At 35.9% G+C, this 19,829-nt stretch overlaps 1 protein-coding gene across 1 annotated transcript in view; it reads right to left on the reverse strand.

Moving 5' to 3' along the window:
- Positions 1-19,829, reverse strand: part of LOC107294828 (FYVE, RhoGEF and PH domain-containing protein 5) — a 124,367-nt gene that overhangs the window by 39,561 nt on the left and 64,977 nt on the right. Inside the window, exons 5-8 of the mRNA XM_015824094.1 lie at positions 17,939-17,997; positions 17,797-17,827; positions 1,402-1,553; positions 290-446 (exon numbers count right to left, since the gene is read on the reverse strand). Of these exons, the coding sequence (XP_015679580.1) occupies positions 290-446; positions 1,402-1,553; positions 17,797-17,827; positions 17,939-17,997 (399 nt within the window). The remainder of the gene's footprint in view (positions 1-289; positions 447-1,401; positions 1,554-17,796; positions 17,828-17,938; positions 17,998-19,829) is intronic.

Here is a 19,829-nt window from a genome sequence, read left to right on the forward strand (position 1 = left end):
CTTCTGCTTCTGCTTCTGCTTCTGCTTCTCCTCCTCCTCCTCTTCCTCCTCCTCCTCTCCTCCTCCTCCTCCTCCTCCTCCTCTCCCCACATAGCCTTAATATGTATTTGTACTCTTCCTGGTTTACTTTCTTCTTAAAGCCATTCTTGAATTGAATTATCGCTAATATCAACTTCCATGCTCCAAACTCTTAGTCATTTTAGAGAGGGAAGAAGGGAAAGAACAAGAGAGATAATAGTAGAACTACAATAATAAAACAACATGACATACAAACACAAAGAGACTTTACCTCAAACTCTTTAATGATAGCATCCAGCTGGGAGGATTTAAGGCGAACATCATCCAGCAAAGCCAAATTCCTATCAAACTGCATGATGTAAGTTGTGTGGTGATTAAATCCTGATTCTCTGGAGAGGAAAATATCAGCCACTTTCTGGTGTTCTTCCCTAAAACCATTGAGAATAAAGGGGAAAAAAGGAATAGAAAATTCTCCATACTTAATTTAGCTAGATAATCTTTTTCATCAGGACTTTAGAATGACACTAACCAGAAATTGAACTCATAAAGATTGGCTTTTGTTCCAATAGTAAATCCACATATCTTGTAATGCTCCAGTTTGATAAAGTCCCAGTTGGTTCTGATTCCTGCTAGGCAGTGCAGTAAGGGATGGTCAAATAGTTGGTAAGCTATAAGATATGGCTGGTAGTTTGTGTTTCTTTATAAATGCAACAAACTTAACAAACAAAATAGTTAAAAAGCTTGTATATTCATGTTATTTTTTTCTGATTTAGTGTGATTCTTGCTCATAGGCATAGAAGGGACCTATATACTTCCTTATGTTGGAATCGTAACTTTCCAACAAAATGAAACAGTAGCTGAATGACAGAGAAAAATTACCTAGGATTTACTGAAGATGAAACTACTGTGTTTTAATAGCTAAATACATAACTCTTGATCAGGATTGGTTCTGTGTAATGCACGTTTTTCTAACAGGCCTTATATATCAATCATTTTTTATTACGGTCACAGACCAACATTACAAATAAAAACATTAAAAACAACAACAACAACAATAATAATAAAAGATAAAAATAAAAGAAATACAAAATAATATTAGGATTGGTGGTGGATTATCAGTGAGCAGCTAAAGTCTGCCTAATTTTGCATACAGCATAACAGAATTTGCCCACATTCAGAGAAACTACTTAGTACTGACCTGATAACAAGCATTATGTAAAGGTTTTATATTTTAGGATAAAGCAGGTAAATAAGCAAACTGTATCACACTTATATTTGATTGTCTAAAACTTCTGAAGAGAAGGTGTTTTCTGAAACTTTCTAAACACTGGAGTAGGAATACTGCCTTAAGTGTCATTCAAAGTCCCATCTAATTATATTTACCAGTTAAGAACTTTTTCTTCCAGTTCTCCTAGTATTTCTTGGTGTAGATTATAGATTTCTGGGATTTCTTTCAGTCCTTCCTTGAGTTTTGTTTCTTCGTGATCACTGTCATACTCATCTCCCAGCACTTTTAAGACAGCTTCATGGAAATTCTGTAAACATACAATTTACAATATTATCTGCTTTAAGTGTTAACAACTTTTGTCCATATCTTGGTCACGATGCGTCTTAGTTAATGCCATTACCATCTGTCCTACTAGCTCACTTTTACTTAGCAAGTCAAGGGCAATTTGATTAATAATAAACTTTTGATGTGTGAATTTTCTCTCACAACCTCAAATTAATAGCTTTTGAATCTGAGAGAGCAAAAAGCATTCTTCATAGCAGAAATACATTCATGAAAGTGTTTCTTACATGAAACTTGGGGATTTAGATAAATGGAGCAGGTCAGAAAACGATCATTTCTTGGTTTCAATCATTTCTCACTATATCATCACTAAAGACAAGCATTTTGCTAAAATCTCTTTTTTTCTATAATTGCACTAACATTATCAGTTGTTGAAGCATGAACTACATAGACGGAAATTTACAAGTATCATAAAATTAGGTTAAATTTTCAATATTTTATTAATTAGTTTCAGTAACCAAATGTACTACATCATTTTAAAAACTACCAATCTTGTTAAAATCCAAGTAATGTATCATTAACAAATCAATAGTCAACCCGTTATAAATCATAAAGTGAGATTATGAATTACAATCATTTCTGTTCAAGCAATATAGATTTTATGCTAACAGATAACATAAAATCGGATGTAGTACAAACCTATTTATTTATTAATCAAATTTATATAGCTTCCCTTCTCATGAGAAGTTAAAGTTCAAAACTGGTTACCAAGTTGAGTCACATTTTCTTTTAAAACATCAGACTATTTTAGACATAAATACCCCCAAATCTTAATTAGTTTTTTTTCAGGATTAAGAATTAAGAGTTCTTTTCCATGGGAAGTGTAAAGTGTCTTTGCACCAATTAGCAAACACAGAGCTAGTTTAATATTTTTTTTGTGGAAATGTTTAACAGAAAAATATTTAAAAATAACAAAAAAATAGCAAGTTGAAAAGGAAATTCAAAATTTGCTTCCTTCTATTATGCATATTTTTTCAAAACTGTTGAGTTTTGCCACCCAATATGGAAGAAGAATCAAACTTAATCACTGCATTTCCAACAATGTTTAGAAAATGATGTTTCCATTTTAGAGTAATATGCCAATAGTAAAAACATCTTTTACCAGTTTTCTCTAAGTACAATATTTGGTGTGAATTTAATATTCCTTTTCCCTTGCATTCCTATTATTGTATCTAAATTCTGCATCTTTTTGACCATCCTTTTGATAATTTATTTAGGGTTCCACCAGCAGTTTACAAATAAGGCCAGTAAATGCTTCAGATTTTGTGCAATGACCTTTTCAAATTGTCACATCAAATACAGTCACATCTCTTTGTTCTGGCAGTTCTTTTAAAACTGCCAGAAGATTTTTACCTTTCTCTTATTAATTAAGAAATCTTGTTTCACCATTGAATAAATTTCTTTCTGCTTTCCATAAAAATAAATAATAAAAAGGCAAGTGGTAATAAGCCTGGACAAATTCTTTTACTGCACTTATTCCAAATATTTGGGACAAACATTTATCCCAAACATTTATTATTGCATAATCTCCTTTAATGCAAGTCCTGTTCCCCTACTTGAAGAAATCCAACCACATGGTGATTGTAATCCATTTTATAATCCAAGCCAAACAGCTAGCTTAATAATATTTAAATTCTAGGACTGCTGGACTGCCTAGTTCTTTTTAATCCTCTAGCACCTGGTGTTTATTCCTCAGGGCTGTTGCACAGCGATGGTTCATAAACAGAGCTTGCCCGGAGTGTAGGCAATCAAGAGTGGGAATGCTCTTGACAGGCAAGAAGCTTCACACAACATATTTGTGGTGCTCAGTCCTCAACACGACACATTCTAAGGGTGGGAGGAGGTCCTGGATCTGTGGCCTCCTCAGCTCATGCCTCCAGCTGCCCTTTATGTTTGCTGGCTTGGTCAGCCTCAGGTGCTTGATTGCTAATCTCCTGCTAGGCTGATGTTCATCTGGAGCCTCCAGAGCGATTCTCTCCAGATCTTCCTGGCAGAAAAGTCAGGAACAGTGTCTGCTACTCAGGCTCTCCCAAGCCCAAGATGACCACAACATTTCTTTTCTTGTAGATCAGTGGTTCTCAACCTTTTTAATGCCGCGACCCCAACCGGTCGTGAGTCAAGGACTAAACTGGTCGTAAGTCAAGGACTAAACCGGTCATAAGTCGAGGACTAAACCGGTCGTAAGTCGAGGACTACCCAACTGGTCGTAAACCGAGGACTTTCCCTGCCCAGGAGCGCCACGCATGTGTGGTTCCGCCCCCTGCGCTGGCCGAGGCGTAGCTGGCAAGCGGCAGAGACGGAGTAGGCCGACCACCAGCTGGCCCAGCTCAAGGGAGGTAAGGCACCCACCGGAAAAGGGGGAAAAATGGACAAAAAAAATGGCGGACAAAAAAAATGGTGGACAGCCTTGCTTGGCGACCCCCATGAAATGGTCGATCGATCCCAAATGGGGTCCCGACCCACAGGTTGAGAACCACTGTTGTAGATCAAAGAGATGAAAACTTTTTGGCAACATGAAGAAAGTTTTATATACATATACATATACATATACATATACATATACATATACATATACATATACATATACATATACATATACATATACATATACATATACATATACATATACATACTTTTATTAAAAAGTCAAAATGGTCTTTTGGTCAAAAAATAATACATACTAAAACAAAAAAGAAAGAAAAAGTGTAAAAGAAAAAAAAAGAAATAAAAAGAGAGAGGAAACTTGTTGGAAGGAAAAGTTGTTGGAAGGAAACAACTTCCAACAACACTTATTTTGAGGGGTCCTTGGCCGTTTTCTTGCAGACATTTTCATTACCCAAACTACTGGTAGGTAACATCATCAGTGCTACTGAGGAGTGGGGTTTGCTCTCATCTTATGTTCAGGTAAATGAGGCCAGATATGATATTGTTGCCATTACGAAAACTTGGTGGGATGAAACCCACAAATGGAACACACAGCTAGAGAGATTCAAATTATTTAAAAGAAACAGACCAAACAAAAGAGGAGGTGGAGTTGCTCACTATATAAGAAATAACTACATCTCTACAGAAATAGAGCACAACAATGATGAAAACTGTCTTGAATGCATTTGGGTCAATATAAAAGTGGGGGAATGACATTGCCATAAGTATATACTATAGACCACCCAACCAAACAGAGGAAATAGATGAACTTTTTGCTAGTCAGTTAACTAATTATGTAGAAAGCACATCACAATAATAATGGGGGACTTTGATTACCCTGACATCAACTGGGAAATAATCTCTGCACCTAGCAGACTGGACAGCCATTTGTCTGAAATGGTATAGGCTTTCCTGCCTGAGCAGGGGGTTGAACTAGATGACCTCCAAGGTCCCTTCCAACATTATTATTATTATTATTATTATTATTATTATTATTATTATTATTATTATTATTATTATTATTATTATTATTATTATTATTATTATTATTATTATTATTATTATTATTATTATACTGCATAATCCAAAAAACATTAGGTCTTTTAGGTCCATACCAAAAGCAAGAAGAGGAGGAAGGACAATGCAAGCTAAGTGCTTTTAATGATAAAATCTGAGTCAATTCAGCAGGTTCTGCATAGTTCTCTAATTTGCATTATCCCACAAGATTTCTACAGCCCCTTATCATGGAGTATGTGCAGGGTAGAAAGTAGCTGTGTTTTTCTATTGTGCTAGATAAGTAGCCTGCAGAAGAATCCATGGGTTCATGAAATTCCTCTCATTTCCCTGGAGCACAAATGCTTGGAGTAGAGTTGAACCAGGCAGCTGGGTGTTCCTTTGTTCTGGCCCATATTATGGCTCTTGGCGGGAAAATTTCTTGTTTGCTGCCAGTTTAATCTTTATGGGAAGATAGCTAGAAGTTACTTTGTCTATGCGAATAACTATACACTGGGGGGAGAACTGGAAACATGTTTTTAAGCTCCTGCATACTCTGGAGTACCATATGGAATCGCTTAAAAAACATTTAGCATTTTCCCAACTCTGCCTTTGCGTTCTAGTAAACTATGGAAATGTCTGGAGTTTTTATTGCACAAGAGAGAGGAAAAAGAAAGGCCTGCTCTTGTTCCAAGGAAGAGTGGGGACCTGCTAATTGAAAAGCTGGCTCAAAAGGAATGCCTTGTGAATAGATGGAACTTGAAAACCCTCAGTGGTTTCTCAATTATGGCAGCTGCAGCAGATGTGGAGATTACAATAGTTCTTGGTTTCATTAAAAAAAAAACCCCTAAGAAAAACTATCGACCCTGATTTGACCTTCCTTTCCAGTCTGTGCTGTAGGGAGACACAACATTAACTCTTACAATATCATGTCACATATTAGTTATTAATAGGAACAGAATGGAGAACTGACATAAGCAGAAGAGGGAAATTTCATTTGTCCAGAGGAATTCCTCCAAGTCTTGTTTTGTTTTGATACGATATCTAGTTTGCTTTCATCCTCACTTTTCACTATGTTCAAGCAGTTCATGAGGTTGACCTATTTGCTTGCATAAATGGTTGTTTACGTGAAAAATATCTGGTTTGAAGCTGCCACTCCCTTTTTATTCACATTGTATATGAAATCTACAACTGTAACTGCAAACCTATAACTGTAAGTCATTTAATTTCCCTATTTCCTATCTTGTCCTTTCTGTGTTAATTGATAATGCTTTATGTGCTAAACTGTTAATACCACTTTATAATACCTTGGTAAGACCACACTTGAATTACTGCATCCAGTTTTGGTCGCCATGGTATTGATGCTTAGAAAGAGTACAGAGAATAGCAATGGAGGCTAAAACATATAAAGAATGGTTGCAGGAATTGGGTATGTCTAGTTTAATGAAAAGAAGGATTAGGGGTGATATGATAGCAGAGTTCCAATAGCTAAGAGGCTGCCACAAAGAAGAGGGGGTCAACGTATTCTCCAAAGCACCTGGAGACAGGACAAGAAGCAATGGATGGAAACAACCTAGAACTAAGTTCTGACAGAACAGAACAATTAAACAGTGGAACAACCTGCCTCCAACCTGCCTCCAAAAGTTGTGCATGCTCCAATACTGGAGGTTTTTAAGAGGAGATTGAACAACCATTTGTCAGAAATGGTATAGGGTTTCCTGCCTGACCAGGGGATTGGACTAGAAGACCTCCAAGATCCTTTCCAACTCTGTTATTCTTTCATAGTACTTTCAGATCTGATATGTAATAATTGTAAATACAAATTCGAAGTGCAGCAACAAACCATCTTGGGGTGTGGGATATCTTTATAGTGGAATCTCCAGCTAGTCTGAAGGGAAGGGTTAAGACAGACCTGAGTTTAGAGTCTTTGCAACCAGTAAGCAGCACAGGTTGGATCTCTCCCAGAATCCTTGAAGCTTTACCTTGCTGTTCCCAAGGGAATGCACTAGACACAGAGTATTTTCCTTCATGCCATCACTCTACTGAACACCTAATTCTCTCAGTGTCATCTAATGTCTATGTATAACAACCCATGTGATGTGGCTATAGTATTACTATTTATCCTTCTTATTATCTTCTGTTGCTTTGTATGTACACTGAGTGCCCTGTACTGGAGACAAATTCCTTGTGTGTCTAATCACACTTGGCCAAATAAAATATTAAATTCAATTCAGTCAGTCTGGTGAGATTCTTATAACATAGCTGAGTAGCAATAAAACTACTGTTGAGACTCTTCATGACTGGTTCTGGTTGCTTTCATATCACAATTTTCCTAGTAACACATTTTCTAAGGATGCAAAGTAGTTTTTCTTTTTAATATTCCTAATTACAATGGCCATACTGGACGCGAGTTATTGGGACACATGTAGACAGCATGAGGAAGCATGCTCTGATATAACCCAGCCAATGTCAAAGCATGCCTTTGCATCTAAACAGTTTAAGAAATGAAAACTATCAGAGGATACTGTTATCTTTCCTCCTTAATGAGCACTTTAATTTTCATCTTTAGAAGGTAGGAAGATAATCATAGGAATAGACCCCTTTAAATGACTAAAACTGGCCTTAAATTCTTTTGGATGTAGATGGAAAACTGTTTGACTGCTCATTATGTTTTTTAACAATAGTATTTATGAGTGCATTTTTAATTCAATATTTTGACAATTTGGTTTTATTCTATTTTTCCCGGCACAAATTGTTGGAATATTTAATGAGCAGCGGAACAAGACAGGAAATAAAAAGCCTTGTGAGAATCCAGGAACATCCCTAGTGACAGATTATGAGAGGAGATAATACATATTCAGAAACTGCACAGCTGCATTTTAACTAAACTGTTGTTGCTTTCCCAGAAATGTTCTGTTTTCCACATTGGAGTTGATTTAGATAGTTGAAATTTCAGTTGGAATACTTGACTTTATGTATGTATTTTTGCAGACAACGCTGAACATGATTTAATTTCAGTTGTCACATTAAAGCACATTAATCTGAAAAAAAAAGTCCTGGATGAAGGTAATTCGCATGATTTCAATGCTATTTTCAACCCATTTTCTCCTCTGGTCACTGATCTTAGTCTCATTCATCAACAGTGCTATTTTGCCCCTTTTTTTAGCTGAACTGTAATTTTGTTTATTAGTATCTATCATATAATGAATCATATAACACAAGTCACTATTTAGCTCAAGAAAAACTAAGCAACATTGGATCTATAAAGGAGAATATTTGTAGCTCAGGGTTGAAATGAGGGGTCCTTGGTGCTCTCTGAGACTGGTTGTTTTCTTGCAGACGTTTCATTACCCAAACTAGGTAACGTCATCAGTGCTAGTGGACTAGCAATGATGATGTTACCTACTTTGGGTAATGAAACATCTGCAAGAAAATAACCAAAGCTCAGAGAGCACCAAGGACTCCTCAGTATTGGATCTGGTTATTGCTTGTTTGTTTGTTTGCTTACTTGCTTATTGACCGATTGCTTTTAATGCTTTTGTATCCCACCTAATTCTCCAGTTCAGGAAATACAAAGATTATTGGCAAAATCACGGAAGAAAACCGGGCCAAATATACTATTCCGAAATAAAGTACTTGGAGATGTCTGTTTAATCTAAGAGCTGAGTTTGACTTGAGAGAGATTTTTATCATACCACGAAGCAAATCAGTAGAATTATTATGGCCAATATAATTAGGGTGAAATATCGATTAGATAACACCGAGGTATATTGGAGAATTATCACGATAAATTTGAAACTTTTGTTTACATTCCACTATTTGTATTTTACCCTTTTAGTATTCTTGCCCGCTTTTTACTTCTTTTTGTCTACATTCTTTTGTTAACCTTCTTTAAAATGCTTAATACACTCCCCCCCCCTTTTACAGCTACATTGTGCATCTAGGCAGTCAAGTCAGCCTCAGTATTGGAGCACAGCTATGAACTGGAGCAAAAGTTCTACTTTGTATTCTACATGGGGCTACCCTGGAATAATAACTTCAACTGATACACCTAGCTGCAGGGGCAATCTTGGGTGACCAAAGAATGATGCATATAAAACTTCTGCTGCGCAAACTGCATTGGGTCCTGTTCTGCTTCTGGATCCAATCCAAGATATCGGTTATGATCTTTAAAGCCCTACATGGCATGAGCCAGGTTACTTACGGAACTGTCTATGTCCTATTACATCAGCCCATCTCACCTGGTCAGGCAGGGAATGTATGTTGCAAACTGCATCAGTCAAGGAATTCTGACTGGTGGGGTCCAGGAAGAGGGCCTTCTCTGCCTTTGCAGAGGTGAGACAAGCCCTCCAAAAAGACATAAAACTATGGCAACACAACCTTGCTTGGGGCACACAAAAGAACATAAAACTGTGGGTCTGGTTAGTGACTGAAAGCCCTCTTTTAATTAATTTTTAACATCCCTTGCTCTTTTAAATTTTATATATTCTTTTTATGCTTTTAATATTTTATTGTACCCCATACAAAGCCCCTCTATGAAGGAGATGGGCAGTTCTTAAATATGATAAGTAAAACATGATAAATAAATATGATAAATTGATAAATAAATAAAGTGTAAGCTGAGTCCATAAGCCTTGGTGTCATATGCATGCCTTATATGATTAAACCCTATGTTATAGAGTAGACTTTCTTGAACTTCATAGTCCAAGTGTGTATTTATCTCATAATGTATGTGTGAAATGGGTCTCACTGTCACTTCAATTTCAAATCCATCCATTTTAAAAGTTTTTAATCTCTCCATTTGAAAACTTTTTTCTCCCTGTCCTAAAGTTTTACTGCTTGTAACATTACTGGCAATCGACAATCCAGTACCCCTTGTCTGCAAAATCACTTTGGAGAACAAAGTATAATTGCTAGTAACAAGAAAGCCCAGCTTTGCTTTCTCATAAAACTTCAGCAAATTTATTTAATCATTAATTGTCTTAATTGCTACATCATTATAAATTTTCAAATCAATGATTTAATTTTGACATAGCCAACTTTGCCATGATTAATTTCCTATATTTGAAGCCTCGTAATAATTACTAGGAACATTGGTTGAAAAGAAAAAAAACCCCTCTTGTTGCCTCTTGTCCTAGGAAACTATTAATCAAAGGTAAAGTACTTCTGCAGCCTCAGTAATTGATCAATCATAGTACAAGAAAGGTTTCCAAATCCATCACATGAAAAACATAGTAAAACAAAACATTTTTCTAACCCATATAATTTCCTGTTAGTTATAAAAGAAGAGGAAAGGATGCTAGTAATTATGTTATATTCTGAACATTTCATGCAATTCATCCCAACGTACATCAATATTTCTGCCTTAAGACATGCAACTATTGTCTCATATTTCCAGAATCCAGCCATTTACAAGGTATACTGCAAATATATGTCTGTATAAATAGATAAGTAGTATCTCTATTTATGACACTTTTCTTTGCTCTCACGTTTATTGGAAGATCCAGTTAAAATGAAATTGTGGGAAGATTCTTTGGAGAGAAAAAGGAAGAAGGTGGGTGACAACCAGATAGAGAGTTTGCATGGCTGATTCCTTCCTTATTCACACTCTCAGCAGTCATGAGAAGTTTATATTAGTTTTCAATAACAGTTGCTGCATTTTTATTGACGATTGTTACCGTGAAAAATTGTGTGTGTGTGTGCGCACCTTAAAAACTAAATCTAAAAATGTGATATTGATTATATCTGCTCAACTACTTTTGTTAATGAGCGCGCCAGTGTGCTATACTGATAAGGTGTTGGACTAGGAATGAAGAGATCCTGATTTTAATCTGAGCTTCGTCATAGAACCTCACTAGGTGATTTTTGGTCTATTATTTTGGAGAAGAATGGAAGGCTGAAACACTGTGTACACAACCTTTTGTTCCTGAATGAAAAATAGGATAAAAATCTAAAAAAAATTAATGAGCAGCATTCTGTGAGCAAAAGCTGTTAAACCAATCAGTGAAGAAATTTCCAGGTTTTTTCTTGCTGTAATATGTGAACTCTGACTTTATGGATAACTGACAATCCTGAGTCAGAAGGCCTGGGTTTATTCTTCATTTCCTGTTCCTGGTTGGGTCAAGGGTGACACATCAGAGACTCCAGTTTGTCCTGATTTTTTGTTAAAAAAATGGCTAAAGGAGATTCTCTGACATGCTTAGCACAATATACCCAATAGGAATATTGCATTGTGTTAGGGCTCTGAACAATTCTGTCCTACCATGCTATGTGAACGTAGCCAATAAAAATAATGGTTTATCATTATATTATGAATTTATCACTATATTATGAACACCTTTTCTTCAACATCTTAACAATGGCCTTAACTAGATAAAAAGAATTGTCTTTGGTTAACTATAAGTTAGCAATATCAGACATAAATATTAAAATAAATATCCACATACATACATACATACATACATACATACATACATACATACATACATACTGGAATAAAACTTAAAAGAACCCCATGATGGTGAAAGGACAACCATTTAACCTCATCAACCACTTTGCAGGCTCACCATAGGATCTGCATGGGATCCTCGGGGTGGATGGAAGAATAATGTTTTCAAGTCTTTCTGGTATGCTAACAGAGATGGAATTGACCTCACTTCAGGGGGAAGGATGCTCCAAGACTACAGCAGAAAATATACATCTCCTGGGTCCTTTCACCCTGCCAGATGAAAGTCCTTTGCAGATGAGACCTGGAGCATACCTTTTCTGCTGGACCTGATGGGATGGGTAGATGTAACCAGGAAGTCCCTCAAATAACATATTTATAGTGCAGTCATTTAAATCAATAGAACAAATTAGCAATAACTTTATATAAGTCTATGTATAAACTGAGAAGCAGATTAACAGAGTTTCAGGAACACTGTTTGGCTAAAAGTTTAATGAGTTGTTGTAGAGAATATGGATAGCTTCCAAAAACATTGTCTGTTTGTTGATATACATAATTGATGCAGTGATTCAGCAACATATATATGTTGTACAAATTGAAGAGCCTGGGTTGGGACCCAAAGCTCTTCCTCATGACCACACACCTGGTTTTTGAGCCAGGAGGAAACTATACTGATGGTGCCCTCATAGTCTCCTTTTATTATCCCACAATTTAATGTGGAATAGTTTCAGGACAGTGATTAGTGGATTTTCTGCTGTCCTTTCCCCATGCATCATTGCTCTACCAATAGGAACATTGGTTGGCAATTGCTCTCCTGAATGTGTGCTTGGGCAGAATTGGATGGGCCCAAGTCTTAATCTTATTTATTTATGTCAGAAGATTGATGGTCCTATCAGAGAATGCTATTGTCAAATAAAACTCCCCCCCCCCCCAAGTCTCCCTGAATGATTGGAAAAGTTTATTTAAAATACACGATAGGCAAGCCCAAAGGTGAAAGTGTGGATCTTGTGTCCTTACGATTGGTTAACTCTGATCTACACATATATGTAATTACAGTATGCATAAATGGAAGAATTAGACTAAGTGTTTCCAAACTATAAGGCAAGAAAATCTGATTCAACAAAGCAGGATATGCAACATCTGAGATTAACAGCCCACTCTTATGGAACACATTGCTCACTCTAAGCACAAGAAACCAGATGGAATATACTACTGTGATTTAAGCACTTGGAAAATGCAGGCACTCTGCAACAGAAGTATGTCCTCAGGGGAAGTCATTTGGATTGCCTGCAGCAACCACCTATAACTATATTCCACCTGCATAAAATCAAGAAAGCTACAAGTAATTATAGTGCCCTCTTTATAAAGGAGACTATTACTGGAAGTGTTATTAATTACCTCCCCGTTAAGAGCTGTGAGTATGCAAAACTGCACAGCTGTAAACAAATATACAGTTGGTCTGAAGCAATCAGGAACAATTTATTTTCTGGGACATCAAATCAAGCTAGTACTATGGATACATTCCTGAGGACAGCAGAACAATAGGGCAGTTTCCTTCATCTGACAAAGAAATTCTAAGATCTCCACTAGACGTGTTTCTCAGCCATCCATTTTAGAAACAGGAAGTGTGTTACAAGAACCACTTTGTTACATTTAAACATGTCGTTTCTCTCTCCTCTATGCCTCCCACCCTAACCCCCATGTCAGATATGTGGATTTTGTGCTTGATACATATCAATCTCCATACATAGAAGAAAAAGCTCACTGGACTGTGAACCTTCTTATAATGTCTATAAGGTATCTGATGTGTAGGATTGTTAAGCTAGCCTCAGATTTTCATTTGGCCTATTTAACCATTGATGCAACCTGGCAGCTTAATGTGTCAACTGGTTTCATAGTAAAGTCTTGTATTAGTTGATTTCCGGTGATGGGGCAAATTCTCTCTGCAGTACTTTCAGTGATTGTGCAGATGAGAAATCTATCCATCATGTTGCAGTCATTCCCTAACGAGCATGATGTCTAGACGTTGTTCTAAGTGTGCTCTTTTTGAAACTAGGTTTGTCTATTGCCAAAAACACAACTGTTCGATAGTGTTCTTATTAAGAGCTAATAATTGGAAACAAGTAAATAGCAGCTAAATTTCTAGATCAACACCAAACTCTCTATTTTTGAGCCACACCAGTTGATATAAAGTTTAAGCTCATACAATGTTTCCAGTCTTTCAGTTGAATAGCAGAATGGGTGGATGTAAATGTCATCATTTTGGCAATCAATCAAACTATTAAGGTCTGCTTAAAAGGGCAAACTTTTTCTGTTATGCTGAATGGGGTGGTGATCTATTCTAGTGTGTGTGTATGGGGGGGTACAGGGGTGATGGACAGACAAAGGTGTTCCTTAGAGTTTAAGAAAATAATAATTTTCTTCTTTCAAATCAGGGTGTGGTGTGCTTTTGTTCTCTTTATTGCAATGTAACCAAAGACGCAAAACTTTTTAAAACTGTATTTTTCTTTCCAGAATGTGATGTTGGCAGGGAAAATTGACAATGAAAGGGAAATAAGTTTGTCCCCTTCCCTCCCCCAAGACACATATTTATTTTGCAGTTGCAAGGTCACAAAAACAAACTATTGTGTCTAATCGTGACACAAGCTACCCATTCTAAAAGTAGCTGACAAGAAAGGATGAAAAATGCCTTGAGGATCCTAGTCATACTCTACATTTTTAAAATGGCAACTTGACACAAAACACTCAACAACGTATTGGCATAAGAGACAGAGATGTTAGAAACATTATTATAAAGTTTTTGTTTAAGACCTGTGAATTTGCAGACCTGTACAAAGAAAACTGATAAGAAAAACAGTTATTTCAAAAAAAATATATGAAAATTTACCATTTGTGATATTTGCCTTCAAATAATATAATCAAACTATGTGAAATACAAAAAAGAAGTCAATATCTTGAAATATTGAATAGAAACATAAGACAAGATGAGAGGATTACGGATGTAATGAATAAATATTGAGGGCATCAAGCTATTCTGTGAGGGCATCAAGCTATTCTCCAAAGCACCAGAGAGCAGGACAAGAAACAATGGTTGGAAACTGATCAAAGGGAGAAGCAACCTGGAATTAAGGAGAAACTTCCTAACAGTGAGGACAATTAACCAGTGGAACAACTTGCCTTCAGAAATTGTGGGCACTCCATCACTGGAGGTTTTTAAGAAGAGACTGGACAGTCACTTGTCTGAGATGATATGCTCGAGCAGAGGCCTGGACTAGAAGACCTCCAAGGTCCCTTCCAGCTTCTATTCTATTCTATTCTATTCTATTCTATTCTATTCTATTCTATTCTATTCTATTCTATTCTATTCTATTCTATTCTAAAAGGGAATTGTAAGTTAAGAGCTTTTACAGTTGATTTGGTGTTGGTTCTGAAAGATTATTTAAAGGGAAATGAAATATTAATGGGTAAATTAAAATGATTTGGTTCACTATCAGGTTTTAAGACTGATAAATAGAAGACAAAGATGTTAACAAAAATATGAAACAAAACTGATGAATAAAATGGCTTTTCAGATTGAAAAAAGTAGACTATTCGGTTTTATCGTTACAAATATAAACTATGTTATTTCAAAATAATTATGTTAAGACATGAAATGGTAAGTTAACATAAATGGTTAACTTATCATGATAAACTAGATTTTTTAAAGTTAAAAAAAAGGTAAAGGAGTTCTTGTGGATTTTACTCTGCTAGTCGTTGCCGACTATAGGGGGGCAGTGCTTATCTCCATTTCAAGGTCATTGAGCCAGCTCTGTCCGAAGACATCTTCGCAGTCCTATGGCAAGCATGATGTCACAGAGTGCTGTTACTTTCCCACCCAAGTGGCACCTATTTATCTACTTGCATTTGTATTATTTTGACCTGCTAGGTTCACAGGAGCTGGGGTGAGGAGGGGAGCTCACCCTGTTGCATGTAGCTTGGGTCTCTAACCTGGGCTGTCAGCTTTCTTGTTGAAAAGTCCAGCATCTTAACCACTGAGATACCCCCCCCCTTTTTTTAAAGATTTAAAGATTATTTTTAAAGGGGGAATATAAAATTAAGAAATTATATGATAATGGAAGGATATACTTGTTAATACTTTCCTTATGTACAAATATCAGAAAGGTTTAAAGTAGCTAAAAGATTTAATGGTTTTGAACAATGTAAAACTGAGCTTGAAACAGAATTATGTACAAATGATGGACGTATTATTGCCAAAATGCATAAATTTTTCTTGAAATTTGAAACAGAAGAACAAGTGAAAGATTGCATAATATGGGCTAAATATTGGGTTACAATATATTTTACAAATAGAACAATGCAAAAATATTTGGTTGATGGGACTGAGATTTACATTATAAATAAATATAATTTTCATAAAATGATGTACTGTTGGTATATGTCAACAGAGAAATTGTCTAGAATGTATAAAGATGCTTTACATTTATACTGGAAATGAACAACTGAACAACATGAAGGGACATTTATCATGTTTGACAGATGTGTAAAAAAGTCAGAACATTTTGGATACACTTACATTCACTAATTCAGAAGATTTTAAAGACTAGCATGTAATTGAAACCAGAAGCTTTTCTTTTGGGACTAATAGACAGACAGCTCAAAAAATGTCATGGGCTTAGCTTTTATATATGAAAACTACTGCAGAATTATTAGATTCTCAAAACTGAAAAGGTTTGGCATTGGAGGAATGGTTAGTGAAGAAGATGGAATTTGCAAAGATGGCTGAGATGACTTCTGTGACTAAACAAAAGACAATATCTCAATTTATTGTTGAATGGAGACCTTTTATAGATTTTTTTGCATGAAACAAAAAAAATGAACTCATGATTTGTAGATCTGATGATTAGGAGTAAAATTTAGATTATGAAAAAAGAGCTTTTCTTTTGTAACCGTAGAGTAATTCTATTTCCTGCAAAGAATACTGAAAGCTTTTTTCTATTTCTTTTTATTTTTCCATTTTTCATTTTTTGTCTTTTCCTTTCTTCTTTTTCTTTACTACTACTACTACTACTACTACTACTACTACTACTACTACTACTACTACTACTACTACTACAGTTGGAAGAGGTCTTCTAGTCCAACCCCCTGCTCAGGCAAGAAACCCTATATCATTTCAGAGAAATGGTTGTCCAGTCTCTTCTTAAAAACTTCCAGTGTTGGAGCATTCACAACTTCTGGAGGCAGGTTTCTCCTTAGTTCTAGATTGCTTCTCTCTTTGATTAGTTTCCATCCATTGCTTTTTGTCCTGCCTTTGGGTGCTTTGGAGAATAGCTTGACTCCATCGTCTTTGTATGGCAACCCCTGAGATATTGGAACACTGGTATCATGTCACCCCTTGTCTTTCTCTTCATTAAACTAGACATACCAATTCCAGCAACTGTTCTTTATACAGTATGTTTTCGCCTCCAGTCCCCTAATCATTTTTGTTGCTCTTCTCTGTACTCTTTCTAGAGTCTCAACATCTTTTTTTACATCTTTTTAATATTAGTTTTTGTTAATTTTTAATCTTTAGGGACTACTTGAGCTTCAAATATTCTCTTCTATCAATATTCAGTTTTCTTATATTTATTTAACCAAACTCACTGCTATTGCAATTATTATCAGGGGAACATGCTGTAAGAACTCTGTTCTATGGGTTTTCATTGCAATCCTAAGTATATTTTTTTCAGAAGTAAATCTTACTGAAATCAATGAAGCATATTTCCTAGTGACTATTGGTTCCTGGATAAATAGCAAAACTCCTGCATCTAAGTGGGAGTTGATAGTCTAAAATGTCAGCTGAACGTTTTTCTCAAGTATAGAACATATATTTGAGCTATAGAGGTGATTAATAGAGATTATCCAATGCCTAAACAAACAACTCTAACAAAATATTCTCTCTTCTCATCCAAAACGTAGAGTAAGCATCATAATTTTTACAATTGCTTTGCCCTATTACATGGCTCATTTCAACATTATTTTTCTGAATCAATGATAATCACCACCTTGGTTTTTCCTCTTCCCTCCATAAAGTATTTCAAGCAAAGTATTCTCTTGGACAAATTCCTGGCAAGTTGTCTCTCCAACAATTCTTACAGATGCAGAATTCCAGATTTTTGGCATACGTGGAGGGTCATCCTTTCCCCCCTATCCTGAGACAGATTTCATTGCAATGCCTCAGTAAGCTCTTTTTCATGACAAGCTGTCCCTCACCGAATTTACCTCAGTCTCCTCACTGCTTCTTCTGTCTCCTAAATTATTACTAAGTAAGATGGCAATTAGCTTTCAACAATTAAAATGATTAACTTACCGTATGTAACAGCTGGAGCATTTCCACATACCTGTGAAAAAGAGATGCAATTTTACTAAATGGCCAACCAGCTAGAGCTGAATGAATCAAAGTGGAATGCACTACATAGTTTCTAAGAATTTTTAAAAGCTGATAGACTCACACTTTTTCTGACGACACAAGCTCCTGGGCGACAAGTTGAGCTCTGGATTGCCCTTCTTTCTGTTAAAAGCAAAACAAAGGAGGGTAAAGGTCTGCAAACAGTTTGGATTCTTATAGTATTATTAATATTAGTTGTCTCATATAATATAGATTTTAGGTGGTATAAAGGTATAAAACCAAAATACAACACAATATAATTTACTGCCTTGAATTCTAACATGTTCTGCTGAGATCTTTTCCAGGGCCACTCATCAAAGAAAGTAAGGTTTATGGTGGCCTAAGAAAAGCAGTCTTTTCTGGGGGCACCACATCCATGCAATGACTTCTTCAGAGAGGGTCTCCTACCACCTTTGGTCTCATTTTTTTTTAACCTGATAGAGACAGAGCTCCTGAAAGCATCTGCTAACTATTCCCCATGGCCATGAAAGTAAGGGAAACGGAGATCTTTTTTTTTTTATTGTAGCACCAGCATTATAAGCCCTTACCTTATTAGGTTTTAGAAAATTATTCAAAACAAAATTATTTAAGAGAGACTTTGATTATTAATTGATCCCAATTCTTTTTTCTTTTTTAGTTTTTGTTTAGTTGCTGCAAGGATTTTTATTTGATTTTTTAAAACCTTATATTTTTTCTAATTGCTTAGTTATTATTTTTTTTAAATCATGGAGGTTTTAACAGCATGACTATAATCTGCTAACCTGGGGGCATCCGTGGAATGGGAATAAAAAAGCTAAGGTGGTGGGTGCAGGAAGGTGTTAAAAGGGGGGAGGCCTTAGATTTGTAGCCATACCTAATATCTTGGGGGGAGGGGGTTTCTTCCCTTTTCTGGACCCTCCCACTGACCATATTTATGACTCATATTTATGATGGTTGCAGTGTCCCAGGGTCATATAATCATCTTTTGTGACCTTCTGACAAACAAAGACAATAAGGAAGCCAGATTCACTTAACAACCGTGTTATTAACTTAGCAACTGCAGTGATTCACTTAACAGCTGTCACAAGAAAGATTGTAAAAATTCACGTAACAACTGTATCGTTTAGCAACAGAAACTTTGGGTTCCATTGTGATAATAAAGTCGAGGACTACCTGTATTCCCATGTAATGCTTGAGTATATAATGTGAAACTAAGCAACCATTTATTTAAGTCACTAAAGGTTTATATTTGGGTTATCCTTTGTTTTGCCCTGTCCTCTACCTTTGTAGAATAAGATGATCTTTCCCATCAACAGTAAAAAAAAAACCTTTCTGTGCTAATACTTCTTTACCTTGATGATTTCATCCTCTTTGCCCTTGCTGAACTCTACTGAGAGGAGGCCAGTGAAAAGCACACATACTTAGTTATGTTTCAGAGCTTATATAAGCTAGTCAGAAAACCCCATGGGATGAAACATCAATGCAGACTTAATCAAGAGAGTGCTGCATATTTGCTTGCTTTGAAAGGATCTGTTTACCCTCATCTCTTTGGGGGTTCCCTTTGAGGGATGTAAGATCTACTTTGGTGTTACTGTATTCCTGAATATTCTTTGATAGCGATCACATATTATGTTATTTTCTTATACTGCCCTGGTATAAAGCCTTAAGGGTTTGTACAAGTAAGATCATTGCTTCCAAATCAAGGCTATCTCAGTTTTAGTGGGTAAAAAAAAACAAATAAAGAAAAAAATGTAGACCTTTTTGTTCTCTTTGGTATTGGGGAAAAAAAAGGATTTTAGAATTTCACTTTCTTTTATTCCCAGTTTTATTATTATGATTTTGTGCTCTATCTGTTGCTTTTTTTACTCATGTTGTTTGTATCTCCTTAGTGTGTGAGATAAAATGTTTTTAATTGCTTCTTTAGTTTCTTTATAGGATTTCCCAGGAAAATTAAAATTCTATGCAATAGAAAGAAT

The sequence above is a fragment of the Protobothrops mucrosquamatus genome, unplaced genomic scaffold (genome assembly GCF_001527695.2).
Source record: "Protobothrops mucrosquamatus isolate PMUCROS unplaced genomic scaffold, P.Mucros_1.0 scaffold2115, whole genome shotgun sequence".
In the NCBI taxonomy this organism is placed as follows: Eukaryota; Metazoa; Chordata; class Lepidosauria; order Squamata; family Viperidae; genus Protobothrops; species Protobothrops mucrosquamatus.